Source organism: Bombina bombina, chromosome 7 (assembly GCF_027579735.1).
Source record: "Bombina bombina isolate aBomBom1 chromosome 7, aBomBom1.pri, whole genome shotgun sequence".
NCBI lineage: Eukaryota > Metazoa > Chordata > Amphibia > Anura > Bombinatoridae > Bombina > Bombina bombina.
Window position 1 is genome coordinate 381,396,083 of NC_069505.1, and position 15,047 is coordinate 381,411,129.

The 15,047-nt window shown below is 42.2% G+C and overlaps 1 protein-coding gene across 1 annotated transcript in view; it reads left to right on the top strand.

The window, feature by feature from the left end:
* The first annotated feature begins 4,148 nt into the window (after window positions 1–4,148).
* Window positions 4,149–15,047, top strand: part of LOC128636380 (RAF proto-oncogene serine/threonine-protein kinase-like) — a 205,262-nt gene continuing 194,363 nt past the window's right edge. Inside the window, exons 1-2 of the mRNA XM_053689403.1 lie at window positions 4,149–4,325; window positions 7,247–7,306. Coding sequence (XP_053545378.1) covers window positions 4,164–4,325; window positions 7,247–7,306 — 222 coding nt within the window. The 5' untranslated portion in view covers window positions 4,149–4,163. The remainder of the gene's footprint in view (window positions 4,326–7,246; window positions 7,307–15,047) is intronic.

Genomic DNA, 15,047 nt, shown 5'->3' on the forward strand with positions numbered 1-15,047 from the left:
CAATCTTACCCATGATCCAAAAGGGTCAGTACATGACCACAGTGGATTTAAAGGATGCTTACCTTCACATACCGATTCACAAAGATCATTACCGGTATCTAAGGTTTGCCTTCTTAGACAGGCATTATCAGTTTGTAGCTCTTCCATTCGGATTGGCTACGGCTCCAAGAATCTTCACAAAGGTTCTGGGTGCCCTTCTGGCGGTTCTGAGACCGCGAGGAATTTCGGTAGCTCCGTACCTAGACGACATTCTGATACAAGCTTCAAGCTTTCAAACTGCCAAGTCTCATACAGAGTTAGTTCTGGCATTTCTAAGGTCGCATGGATGGAAAGTGAACGAAAAGAAGAGTTCTCTCTTGCCTCTCACAAGGGTTCCATTCTTGGGGACTCTTATAGATTCCGTAGAAATGAAGATTTATCTGACAGAAGACAGATTAACAAAGCTTCTAAATGCATGCCGTGTCCTTCATTCCATTCAACTCCCGTCAGTAGCTCAATGCATGGAGGTGATCGGCTTAATGGTAGCAGCAATGGACATAGTTCCCTTTGCACGCCTACATCTCAGACCGCTGCAATTGTGCATGCTGAGTCAGTGGAATGGGGATTACTCAGATTTGTCCCCCACTCTGAATCTGGATCAAGAGACCAGAAACTCTCTTCTATGGTGGCTTTCTCGGCCACATCTGTCCAGGGGGATGCCTTTCAGCAGTCCGGACTGGACAATTGTAACAACAGACGCCAGCCTTCTAGGTTGGGGCGCTGTCTGGAATTCTCTGAAGGCTCAGGGACAATGGAGTCAGGAGGAAAGTCTCCTGCCAATAAACATTCTGGAATTGAGAGCAGTTCTCAATGCCCTTCTAGCTTGGCCCCAGTTAAAGACTCGGGGGTTCATCAGGTTTCAGTCGGACAACATCACGACTGTAGCTTACATCAACCATCAGGGAGGGACAAGAAGCTCCCTAGCAATGATAGAAGTATCAAAGATAATTCGCTGGGCAGAGTCTCACTCTTGCCACCTGTCAGCAATCCACATCCCGGGAGTGGAGAACTGGGAGGCGGATTTCTTGAGTCGCCAGACTCTTCATCCGGGGGAGTGGGAACTTCATCCGGAGGTCTTTGCCCAAATACTTCGACGTTGGGGCAAACCAGAGATAGATCTCATGGCGTCTCGCCAGAACGCCAAACTTCCTCGCTACGGATCCAGATCCAGGGATCCGGGAGCGGTTCTGATAGATGCTTTGACAGCACCTTGGAACTTCAGGATGGCTTATGTGTTTCCACCCTTCCCGCTGCTTCCTCGATTGATTGCCAAAATCAAACAGGAGAGAGCATCAGTGATTCTAATAGCGCCTGCATGGCCGCGCAGGACTTGGTATGCAGATCTAGTGGACATGTCATCCTGTCCGCCGTGGTCTCTACCTCTAAGACAGGACCTTCTGATTCAGGGTCCATTCAAACATCAAAGTCTAACTTCTCTGAAGCTGACTGCTTGGAAATTGAACGCTTGATTTTATCAAAACGTGGGTTTTCTGAGTCGGTTATTGATACCCTGATACAGGCTAGGAAGCCTGTTACCAGAAAGATTTACCATAAAATATGGCGTAAATACCTATACTGGTGTGAATCCAAAGATTACTCCTGGAGTAAGGTTAGGATTCCTAGGATATTGTCTTTTCTACAAGAAGGTTTAGAAAAGGGTTTATCGGCTAGCTCATTAAAGGGACAGATCTCAGCTCTGTCCATCTTGTTACACAGGCGTCTGTCAGAAAATTCAGACATCCAGGCCTTTTGTCAGGCTTTAGCTAGGATCAAGCCTGTGTTTAAAACTGTTGCTCCGCCATGGAGTTTAAACTTAGTTCTTAACGTTTTACAGGGTGTTCCGTTTGAACCCCTTCATTCCATTGATATAAGATTGTTATCTTGGAAAGTTCTATTTTTAATGGCTATTTCCTCGGCTCGAAGAGTCTCTGAGTTATCAGCCCTACATTGTGATTCTCCTTATCTGATCTTTCACTCAGACAAGGTAGTTCTGCGTACTAAACCTGGGTTCTTACCTAAGGTTGTCTCTAACAGGAATATCAATCAAGAGATTGTTGTTCCCTCCTTGTGTCCAAATCCTTCTTCAAAGAAGGAACGTCTTCTACACAATCTGGATGTAGTTCGTGCCCTCAAGTTCTACTTGCAGGCAACTAAAGATTTTTGCCAAACTTCTTCCCTGTTTGTCGTTTATTCTGGACAGAGGAGAGGTCAAAAAGCTTCTGCTACCTCTCTCTTTTTGGCTTCGTAGCATAATACGTTTAGCCTATGAGACTGCTGGACAGCAGCCTCCTGAAAGAATTACAGCTCACTCCACTAGAGCTGTGGCTTCCACTTGGGCCTTTAAGAATGAGGCCTCTGTTGAACAGATTTGCAAGGCTGCAACTTGGTCTTCGCTTCATACTTTTTCCAAATTTTACAAATTTGACACTTTTGCTTTTTCGGAGGCTATTTTTGGGAGAAAGGTTCTTCAGGCAGTGGTTCCTTCTGTATAATGAGCCTGCCTATCCCTCCCGTCATCCGTGTACTTTTGCTTTGGTATTGGTATCCCAGAAGTAATGATGACCCGTGGACTGATCACACATAACAGAAGAAAACATAATTTATGCTTACCTGATAAATTCCTTTCTTCTGTTGTGTGATCAGTCCACGGCCCGCCCTGTTTTTTAAGGCAGGTACATATTTTTTAAATTATAATTCAGTCACCACTACACCCTTGGCTTCTCCTTTCTCGTTGGTCTTTGGTCGAATGACTGGAGGTGACGTAGAGGGGAGGAGCTATATAGCAACTCTGCTGGGTGAATCCTCTTGCACTTCCTGTAGGGGAGCAGATAATATCCCAGAAGTAATGATGACCCGTGGACTGATCACACAACAGAAGAAAGGAATTTATCAGGTAAGCATAAATTATGTTTTTCTGGTCCTTGTTCTTCTAGGGAGTTAGTCTCCCTGGGCATGGGTCCTGTGGATTGCCCTTGGTTTGATTTGAGCCTCTGTTGGACGGTCCTTCGGATCTCTTATGGGATTCTTTATTCTCCCTCTAGGGGGTAGATAGAGGTTTTATTGGCTTTTAGGTCGTGGGTACTTTTCGTGGGAGTTGAGAGCCGCAGGGCTGGCACCTCTGAGGTTTTTGTGCTCGGCAAACTGTCTGAGTGGTCTCTAGCACGGCTTTGCAGGTTGTGTAACTGATGAGCAGTTTCCTAGGCTTCCGGTTTTTCCCCTGTCGTTTCTAAAAAAATGTATTGAGTGTCGGGTAATTTCATGCTGTGGTGCCTTGCGAAGGGGCCGCATTTTTGTACCCACCCTTTGATAGGATTTAGTGTCCTCTAGCTTGGGTATTGTTTTCCCAAAAGTAATAAATGCAGCTGTGGACTCTCCCCTATTAAGAAGAAAAACAAATTATGCTTACCTGATAATTTTCTTTTCTTCTAACGGGAAGAGTCCACAGCTCCCGCCCACGTTTTTATCTATGAGGCGGCAATACATTTTTGGTCTTCTGGCACTTTTTTTCACCCTGATATTTCTCCTACTATTCCTTGTTCCCTTGGCAGAATGACTGGGGGGAGAGGGAAGTGGGGGAGGTATTTAAGCCTTTGGCTGGGGTGTGTCTGCCTTCTCCTGGTGGTTAGGTTCTGAATTCCCAAAAGTAATGAATGCAGCTGTGGACTCTTCCCATCAGAAGAAAAGAAAATTATCAGGTACGCATAATTTGTTTTTAAAGCATTTGAACTGTTTTTTTTATGTGTGTTTTTTTAGCATTAACTATTGCTATAGATTTTTGTCCAAAATTAATGTTGTAAAAGCATTTGAAATGTAATTTCATCAGTTATTTCTGCAGAATGCAATGAAAATGTTTTGTGTAGAGGCACAATGTTCTTGAAAAATGTGTATGAAGAATATTTGCAGTTGGTCATAAAAAGAGGAACTGTAGCATGGAATTGAAATCAGTTACTCTGTAACCATATTATACATATATATATTTTGTAATCTAAACCTATTAAGCAACTTTTGAGACCTAGTATAACAATAAAAGGGGTCTCAAGTTTAAATTGATGTATTGAAATGTAACAAGTAAACATGTTATGCACAATCTCTAATTATACTAAAGAAATGTTTTTCTGTTCACAATGCACAGCTCTCAACACAGATATTCGACTCCTCATGCCTTCACGTTCACACCATCTAATCCATCCTCAGAATGCTCGCTTTCTCAAAGACAGAGGTCCACTTCCACACCCAATGTCCATATGGTTAGTACCACGTTACCTGTGGACAGCCAGCTGTTTGAGGTAATACCTGCTTAGCTTAACTGCTAATTTTTTATGTATATGAAAGATGTAACTAACAAATCAGAATTCTATTAGTTAATACAACCATAAATATTGAATATGCTTAGGAATTCAGACATCTCATTGCTTCATAATGCAATAAAACCTGTCTGAAGATCATTTTATGCAAAATGGTTATACATTTTAAAAAGAGTGTATTGCAATATTGTGATAAAAAATGATTCAATGAAGAGGGCTTCTGTAAAAATCCAAAATTGTATTCCATTGATTAAAATTACATGTGGCGAATAAAAAGTTAATCTCACAGTTTAACGGTCAAACGTGTTTTGGACCAGTCGGACTTAGTCATAGACACTAGAATATGACCGTATTGGGAATGTTATTAAAGGGACATGATACCCAAATGTTGAAGCACTTGAAAGTGATGCAGTATAGCTGTAAAAATCTGACTAGAAAATATCACCTGAACATCTCTTTATAAAAAAGGAAGATACTTTACCTAAGTTTCCTCAGTAGCCACATCCCATTGTAAAGGTATTTTAAGCAGCCAATCAGGATGCTAGTTCTGGGACTTGCAAGGGAGCAGGCATCTTGCATGTGCAGGCACAGTCATGTTATTGCTCTCCTCAGTTTAAGGAAGCTAACTATGAAATTTTGCAAGAGTTCAGTTAAATCTCGAGTTCACCGTGAATGCAAAATGTGACATTAGCACTGATGAAGCGGATCGGCTGCTTTTTTTTATTATTTTTTTTTATTTCCGACATACAGCTGGCAGTAGCTGAAGGATTTAATAAATAATTGTAAATAGACATACAATCCAAGAAAAAGGTATGCTGGACCCTAAATAGAGTTATAGATACTGCCTTACGGAGATCAATTAACAAAAAAATATAGAAAATTACGTATACACCATACACACAAAATGTTTATTGAATAAATTCTCAAACTGTCATGCCAGCCACACATTTAAAAATATTTGAACCTGTACCTTAAAATAGAGATATCAAAGATATTAAAAAAAGTGGGGATAATAGTAATTAATAGCGTTACTGCAGTCTCCTGGTAATGATAGAGGCTATGCTCCTTCAATGCGGGAGCCGTATTTAATATTACTATTAAAATGTAGGTCAGACTGACAACAACTTAGTTTCCCAATCAAGCCCACATATTGAAAAATAGTTTAAATCATTTTAGGTAAAGTAAGCAAGTTAAAAACTGAGAGAGACAAGCTCTCCAACAGACCCCTGACACACGTTTCACAATAACACTTTCTCAGAGGGGAAGCTTTTCAGTCCCTGTTAGAAATGGAAGTGTAGAACACTGTTCTATTCCACACCGCGATTGACGGCACTCTAGTGACCTATTTATAACTGTCCCTAATTGGCCACAGCAGAGCAGGTAACCTAAGTTAAAACATGGTAGCTTCCATTGTTTTGTTGACATTAACACTTTACACTTATTTTGTCAATGTTTAAACAACTAATGAAACTTAAAAAAATACATCTACATGTTATTCTCAAGACTAATAATTTCTTTAAATGCATCATTCTTTCTAGAATTTTTTAACTGTTTGTTGTCTATTTCAAATTAAGATTACTTCTATGAGAACCAAATACAGCCATGATTAGCCTAGACCTGTGGAAGCCCATATATCTGACTTGGGGGTTGACCACAATCCTTTAGAAAAATGCATCCAACTATTTCTTTCATATAATTGGCAAGAGTCCATGAGCTAGTGACGTATGGGATATACAATCCTACCAGGAGGGGCAACGTTTCCCAAAACTCAAATGCCTATAAATACACCCCTCACCACACCCACAATTCAGTTTTACAAACTTTGCCTCCCTATGGAGGTGGTGAAGTAAGTTTGTGCTTGATTTTTCTTCTATGATAAGCGCTTCTCAGCATATTGAAGCCCAATTCCTCTCAGAGTACAGTGTTTGTCAGAGGGATGTGAAGGGAGTATCGCCTTTTGATTTTATGGTTTTCATCCTGGCTTTTTAAGAATGAAGCTTCAGTTGTTTAGTTTTGCAAAGCAGCAACTTGGTTTTCTTTGCATTCATTTACTAAATTTTACCATTCTGATGTATTTGCTTCTTTTGAAGCAGTTTTTAGTAGAAAAGTTTTTCAGGCAGCCGTTTTAGTTTGATTCTTCTGCTTATGTTTAAAGTTTTTTTTTCTTTATTTTATGAGAAAAACTTATATTTGTGTGGATTTATTTTTTTCAGCGGAAATGGCTGTTTTTATTTTATCCCTCCCTTTCTAGTGACTCTTCTGTGGTCTTCCAAATCTTGGGTATTTCTATCCCATACGTCATTTGCTCATGGACTCTTGCCAATTATATGAAAGAAAACATAATTTATTTAAAAACTTACCTGATAAATTAATTTTTCATATTGGCAAGAGTCCATAAGGCCCACCCTTTTTGGTGGTTGTTTTTTTGTTTAAAAGCACAATTTTATTTCCAGTTCCTCATCTTGTATGCTTTTTTACTCCTTATTTTATCACCCCACTACTTGGCTATTCATTAAACTGAATTGTGGGTGTGGTGAGGGGGGGTGTATTTATAGGCATTTGAGCATTGTGAAACCTTGCCCCTTCTGGTAGGATTGTATATCCCATAAGTCACTAGCTCATGGACTCTTGCCAATATGAAAGAAATTAATTTATGGGGTAATTTCTTACATAAATTGTTTTTCAACAGATTAACACTGTTCATGTCTATAGAGATTTATTTGTAGATCAATCATTTGATACATTTTTCTATAGGATTGTGATCGATTTCCTAAATAACAGTGGTCAGATAAGCATTACTGTTTTTCTTAACTTTTTCTCTTTCACTTCCATATTCTGTTCACCATTTAGCTTCCTCCTCTTCTTTTTTATCTTTCTTCTCATCTTTCATTGTCTTGGATTAGAATAACTGCCTGAATACTTCTCCCAGGTCCTGGTGCAGAAGATTTTGTTTGAGGGGAAGAGTAGGTATTTTGCAGTAACTTGTATTGATTGCTGCAATCATGCCTTTTTCTCTGGCTATGCTTTGTTTTGTTTTTTTGTGTTGTACTGAAAAGTAGAAAGCTCGGCATCTTTGCTTTTGTATATTGTATATAGTTTGAACTTATAGGTTACTCACTTTACTGCATTTGTGTGGCTGTATTAAAAAATGTTTTATAAACAAATTTTACTAAAACTTTTTAAAAAATAAACTAATTTTGCTTGGTGTAAGAACACATTTATGCTAAGAATTGTTTGTAGTGTGCAATATATTTGTAAAGCAGCAGTCCTTAAAGGGACACTGAACCCAATTTTTTTCTTTTGGGATTCAGATAGATCATTACATTTTAAGCAACTTTCTAATTTACTCCTATTATCACATTTTCTTTATTCTTTGTATCTTTATTTGAAATGCAAGAATGTAAGTTTAGATGCCGGCCCATTTTTGGTGAACAACCTAGGTTGTCCTTGCTGATTGGTGGATAAATTCATCCACCAATCAAAAACTGCTGTCCAGAGTCTGAACCAAGAAAAAAAGCTTAGATGCCTTTTTTTTTTTTTCAAATAAAGATGTCAAGAGAATGAAGTAACATTGATAATAGGAGTAAATTAGAAAGTTGCTTAAAATTGCATGCTCTATCTGAATCACAAAAGAAAACATTTGGGTTCAGTGTCCCTTTAAGAATGAAATAATTGCAAGAGTAGTTAAAATGTAGATAGATGGCTGATAGATTACCATGTGTTGAAAGTAATAATATTTTTCTTCCTAATGGGAAAGAGTCCACAGCCGCATTCATTACTTGTGGGAAATAAGAACCTGGCCACCAGGAGGAGGCAAAGGCTCAAATACTCCTCCCACTTCCCCTATCCCCCAGTCATTCTTTGCCTTTCGTCACAGGAGGTTGGCAGAAAATTGTCAGAAGTTTTATTGTTTTCAAAAAAGTACTTTCTATATTAATTTTTACATAAAGTGTGTCTCTTATGGAAGGTAGTACTCTTCGCAATGGGACGGGAGTTTTAAGTAGTCCTGTTAGCCTCTCAGTGAGGGCCTGGACGAATATTAGAGTCCGGAGATGCAGTGGGAGTTCTCTCTGCGACACCATCCCGACTCGTATTAACAGCTCATATAGCACTTGTCATTGCCGAACCTTCGCTTCGCTACCTGCTGTCTTCTCTCAAGTCCATGGCGGATGCAACGCTACTATCCGTCACACTTAAAGGGCCTTTTTCCTGTTCCACGGCGTAGATTCCGGTAAGATTGTTTCATTTTATCAATATGAATGTTATGTTGTTATGGGTATGGGTCTCAGTGAGGCTCCTCTGTATGGATCTGGGAATCATGGGATAATTCCTTTCTTAGGGGGGATTTGTGAACAGGGTGTGGTTTCCTTAATCATGTTTCTTATGTGATCTCCCTGCTTTGTGTAGTGGGTATCAGTTCTGGGGCTGAGACAGGAAAATTGCTTTAAGGATTTAGTGGGGCCTAGTTGCCGCATTTTTCTGGTGCGCTTTTTTGGACTTTACGATTCACCTTATGACCGGGCGTTGTTACGCTGGGTTTTTACACTTCTGCATTCTTGACCGTGTGGCAACGAAGACAGTCTGTTTCGTTTGGATCTGGTCATAGGAGGTGCTGAGTGCCCCAGCCATTGTGGCTGTCAGGTGCCGTTCGTTTTTTTATTTAGTCCTATTTTTCTCTTTGGGTTTAACCATGGAGGATTCTGAAGCTGAGACCGTCGTTGTCTCTGATTCTGATTCTTCCTCTTGTGAGGAAAGTGCTTCGGCCCCACTGACACAGGTTTCTCAGTCCTGTCTCTTGTCTTCTTAGAGCGCCTGGTTCCTTGGGCTCAGGGAACCAGGGGCCTACTGAGCCATCAGCCTCTGGGGGCTCTGTCCCTCAAATGGTGGATTCCCAACAGCACCCTTCCACTACATTTGTGGGTAACCCTGAGGTTAATTCTCCCTCCTCACAGGGTGGTTTGTTTCCCCTGCAGATGGCAGGGTCATTTCCGCTTCAATATCTTGATGGCGCTGGTTTGCCTGCAGGACCCTGAGGTTTCTGCGCGGTTGTGTTCTTACCCGACGATCCAGGGTGTCCAGACTTCGGGTGGGTCTATTGTTTTCCCCCGGGGTGAATGTTCCTCCATGTTGCACCTTTCGTTATCGGGTCGCGCGACTGCACGTTCTACTCCGTCGTCTTTTCGACTTATTTGGGGGTTCCTCTCCTTTATCAGTCGGGAACTGTGCAGTCCTCGACTGGTGCTTCGAGCTAGACTAGTGGGGATGTTGATCGTCTCCTGTCGGTCGCTCGTGTCCTTTCCCAGATTTTTTTTTTGGCGGATACCTTCGGCCTGCCTTATTTTCTTTCATCCGGTTAGGATTTTTTTTTTCATTGTTCCTTTGGGAATTTCTGGGATCCTTGTTAAGTTGTCAGTGACGCATGTTGCGCCTGGCGGGTCCGGCGGGACCTTGAGGGTTTGTTTTATTGTTCTATTGCTTGTTTTCACAAACTACACTATACATCTACATTGCGGACTTTCGGGTCTGAATACCGGGAGAGGTTGGACAGGGCCAATCTATTCCCGGGGCTGGGTCTGTGGTTTCCCCTGCGTTGCTTCTGGCTCTCATTACAGGGGGACGGGGCCTTCTCCACTAGGGCGGTTTTGGGGTCTTGGCCTTCTTCCTGCCCTTTGGGTGGTTTAGACTCCTAGGGTCTCTGGGCCTCGTTTTGTTCCGCCTTTAACTGATCCCTTTTCGTGGATTAGCGGTGGAGCGCTTGATTGGTATGTGAGAGATAACGGGATCATTCCTGCATTTTCTGTGTTCCGGCAGCTGTGCTGTTGGGTGGCTAGCCTTTGGCTGGTCACGCGGGGGGGCTGGTTGTCTCTTCGCTGATGCTGGAGGTCTCCTCTGGCAGGAACCCAGTTTTATTGGGGTCGCCTTGTTTCGTCTGTTTTGGTTCTGGTTTTTCCAGATTATTATTCCACCCTCTTAGGGTCAGGGGCCGACGTGGGACCCAATTTTCTAATATCGCGGAGCTTGGCTCTGTGTCAAGGGTTCTATCGCCTTGAGATCGGTTCCGTGTTTTTTTATGTTCTTTTTCTTTGTTTTCTCTAGAGTTCCAGTTTTTTGGGTTCTTTCCTCAGTTGAGGAGTGTCTGACCGGAATTTTGGTCAGGGTCTGGCTCAGGTCTTCGACTTGGGTTTTCAGCTTGTGGAAGACTCTCTGGATTTCCTTCTCCTTCAGGTCTATTTGTGGATCTGGGATAGAACTGGGGTTTTCTGGGTGGCGTCGGTGTGGCTCAGTCTATATCTGTCCCGTTTTTCCCTCCGGGTTTCAGGTTGCGTCTAGAAGGGATTCTTCTTTTTCTCTCTTTTAGAGAGTCTGGTCCCTTTTCTTCTGTCTGTTTGGGGCTTTTGTTTTCTGTGAGTGAACATGTTCTGGACTTCCTTTTGGAGTTTGTTGGTCTGGTGTTCTGACCTTGACTCGGCATTCCTGCAGAATGCCTTGGTAAGGTCACTTTGTCCTTGCAGCTTGCACATCGGCATCTGTTGAGGGTCCCCGAGATTGCTACCTTGTGGTGGTCTCTGCTACTTTTGAGTGCTGGCTCTTTTTGGGTTCGTTTTGACCCTTGTGTTGAGTTTTGTGTCCGGTGGACAAGGTTTCCCTTGTCCTCAGTCTTCCCTTGAGGGTTTTTGGTCTCTGTGGGTGTTTTTCCTAGTTAGTCCCTGGTTCAAGGATGGAGATACCCTTGGGAATTGGCTTCTGGGTTTTCAGTGTTCCTCTGTTTCTAGTGGGACTTTGCCTGTGTTTCTGGTCACACTCTTCGATGTGGCTGGTTGTTTTTCTTCCCTCTCGTTCAAGGGGGGGTGGGACTCTGTCCCTGGGCATTTTCCCTGTCGTTGACAGATTGGTCTTTCTGTTTGTGGGAGGTCCTTGTTGCAGTGGTTCTGCAGTAGTTGAGGACGTCCCTGGTTATCTCAGGATCCTAAGCTGTGGTTCTGGTCATTTTCAACTTTTCAGATGCCTCTGTTTCCTTTGGATGCATTGAGTCCCTGTTGAGGTGCTCTCGGGGGATTTGGTTTTTGCTGGTTCCTTTCTCCCGGGCTGCAGGGTTTTTCGTCGGGAAGCATCTTGGTCTCTTTTACTGTTGAGGCGCACTCCTTGGTTCCCTCCATTTGGGGAGCTGTACTGGGGTTTTTTTTGGTTTTTTTTCCCCTTGTTCTGTGGCTTTCACTAGGGCTTGCTACTTAGTCATCAGTGCGGTTTCCTGTTTCTTGAGATACTTTTCGGTCTCCAACCTGATCGTGTTTTGCTGCTGCTGCCCTTTTTTCTTGTCATCTGGTGAGACTTTCTTAGGTCTCGCAAGCTTAACCCCTTAATGACCACAGCACTTTTCCATTTTCTGTCCGTTTGGGACCAAGGCTATTTTTACATTTTTGCGGTGTTTGTGTTTAGCTGTAATTTTCCTCTTGCTTATTTACTGTACCCACACATTATATACAGTTGTTCTCGCCATTAAATGGACTTTCAAAAGATACCATTATTTTTATCATATCTTATAATTTACTATAAAAAATTTTTATAAAATATGAGGAAAAAATGGAAACACACTTTTTCTAACTTTGACCCCCAAAATCTGTTACACATCTACAACCACCAAAAAAAACACCCATGCTTAATAGTTTCTAAATTTTGTCCTGAGTTTAGAAATACCCAATGTTTACATGTTCTTTGCTTTTTTTGCAAGTTATAGGGCCATAAATACAAGTAGCACTTTGCTATTCCCTAACCACTTTTTTTTTCAAAATTAGCGCTAGTTACATTGGAACACTATCTTTCAGGAATCCCTGAATATCCATTGACATGTGTATATATATTTTTTTTAGAAGACATCCCAATGTATTGATCTAGGCCCATTTTGGTATATTTCATGCCACCATTTCACCGCCAAATGCGATCAAATAAAAAAAATTGTTCACTTTTTCACAAATTTTTTCACAAACTTTAGGTTTCTCACTGAAATTATTTACAAACAACTTATGCAATTATAGCATAAATGCTTCTCTGGGATCCCCTTTGTTCATAAATAGCAGACATATATGGCTTTGGCTTTGCTTTTTGGTAATTAGAAGGCTGCTAAATGCCACTGCGCACCACACGTGTATTATGCCCAGCAGTGAAGGGGTTAATTAGGGAGCATGTAGGGTTAATTTTAGCTTTAGTGTAGTAGACAATCCCAAGTATTGATCTAGGCCCATTTTGGTATGTTTCATGCCACCATTTCACCGCCAAATGCGATCAAATTAAAAAAAAAAGTAACATTTTTCACAATTTTAGGTTTCTCACTGAAATTATTTACAAACAGCTTGTGCAATTATGGCACAAATGGTTGTAAATGCTTCACTGGGATCCCCTTTGTTCAGAAATAGCAGACATATATGACTTTGGCGTTGCTTTCTGGTAATTAGAAGGCCGCTAAATGCTGCTGCACATCACACGTGTATTATGGCTAGCAGTGAAGGGGTTAATTAGGTAGTTTGTAGGGAGCTTGCCGGGTTAATTTTAGCTTTAGTGTAGAGATCAGCCTCCCACCTAACACATCCCACCCCCTGATCCCTCCCAAACAGCTCCCTTCCCTCCCCCACCACACAATTGTCCCCGCCATCTTAAGTACTGGCAGAAAGTCTGCCAGTACTAAAATAAAAGTTATTAGTTTTTTTTAAAGAAAAAAAATTGGCATATTTTACATATGCTGCGGTGTAGGATCCCCCTTAGCCCCCAACCTCTCTGATCTCCCCCCCCCCCCCAAAACAGCTCTCTAACCCTCCCCCTCTGCCTTATTGGGGGCCATCTTGGGTACTGGCAGCTGTCTGCCAGGACCCAGTTAGAAAAAAAAAAAAAAATTTTTTTTGGGGGGGGGGGGGGGGGTTCTGTAGTGTAGCTTCCCCCCCACACACACACACACACACCACCTGACTGATGTGTTTTTTTTTTTTTTACTTTTTATAGCCCTTTTTTACCCAATTTAAATACACATTTTTCTGTAGTGTAGTGGTTCTCACCCGCTCCCTCCCCGTGCGCACACCCGCCCCCGCCCTTCCGTGCATGCGCGCGTCCGTGCTCACCCACGATCCCGCCCCCTCCACATCACTAGGGCCATCGATGGCTGCCACACAGGCTCCCACCCACCAACGAAGTAAAGGTTATTGCGTATCACTGCAATAACCGGAAAGCAGCTGGAAGCGAGCAGGATCGCTTCCAGCTGCTTTCCACACAGAGGACGTGCAGGGTATGTCCTCAGGCATTAACTGCCTTTTTTTTTTGAGGAAGTACCTTGCACGTCCTCTGTTGTTAAGGGGTTAACTTGATCTGTCTTTTGGAAGACAGGGATCTGGTTCGTTCCTCCCCTACTTTGTTTCTTCCTTTGGGGAGTTGTTGGTCTGGGTCCCCTTATTGGGGGTGTGTGTCTGGGATCCGCCTTTGGCCGATAGTGTGCTTCGAGTCCTGTTGACTCGGTTGCGTTCTTTCTTCATTGTTCTTGCTAACTGTTTTTGGATGAAGCGGGACTTTTTTCTTTATGGGATGTGGTTCAGACCTGGTGCCCTCAGATTGGGCCACCTCTTACCCTCCCGTTTTTGGCATTCAGTGTCCTCTTTGGCTTGGGTATAATCTTCCCACAAGTAATGAATGTGGTTGTGGACTCTTTCCCATTAGGAAGAAAAACATAAATTATGCTTACCTGATAATTTCATTTCTCCAACATTGGTGTGTCCGGTCCACGGCTTCATCCTTACTTGTGGGGATATTCTCTTCCCCTACAGGAAATGGCAAAGAGAGCACCCAGCAAGAGCTGTCCATATAGCCCCCCCTCTGGCTCCGCCCTCCAGTCATTCTCTTTGCCGCTCTGAACAAGTAGCATCTCCACAGGGATGGTAAAGAGTATGTGGTGTTAGTTGTAGTTTTTATTTCTTCTGTCAAGAGTTTATTTTAAAATAGTGCCAGTTTGTACTATTTACTCTACAACAGAAAATGAAGAAGATTTCTGTTAAAGAGGAATATGATTTTAGCAGTGGTAACTAAAATCTGTTGCTGTTCCCACGCAGGACTGTTGAAACCAGAGAACTTCAGTTGGGGGGAACAGTTTGCAGGCTTATCTGCTGCAGGTATGTTCAGTCATATTTCTAACAAAAATATATCCGTTGGTGTGAATCCAAGGGATTCCCTTGGAGTAGAATTAAAATTCCTAGGATACTTTCCTTTCTCCAAGAAGGTCTGGATAAAGGTTTGTCAGCTAGTTCCTTAAAAGGACAGATATCTGCTCTGTCTGTTTTGTTACACAAACGTCTGGCAGCAGTGCCAGATGTACAGGCGTTTGTACAGGCGTTGGTTAGAATCAAGCCTGTTTACAGACCCATGACTCCTACTTGGAGTCTAAATTTAGTTCTTTCAGTTCTTCAGGGGGTTCCGTTTGAACCCATGCATTCCATAGATATTAAGTTACTATCTTGGAAAGTTCTGTTTTTGGTTGCTATTTCTTCTGCTAGAAGAGTTTCTGAATTATCTGCTTTGCAGTGTACTTCTCCCTATCTGGTATTCCATACAGATAAGGTAGTTTTACGTACCAAGCCTGGTTTTCTTCCAAAGGTCGTTTCCAACAGGAATATTAACCAGGAAATTGTTGTTCCTTCTCTGTGTCCGAATCCAGTTTCAAAGAAGGAACGC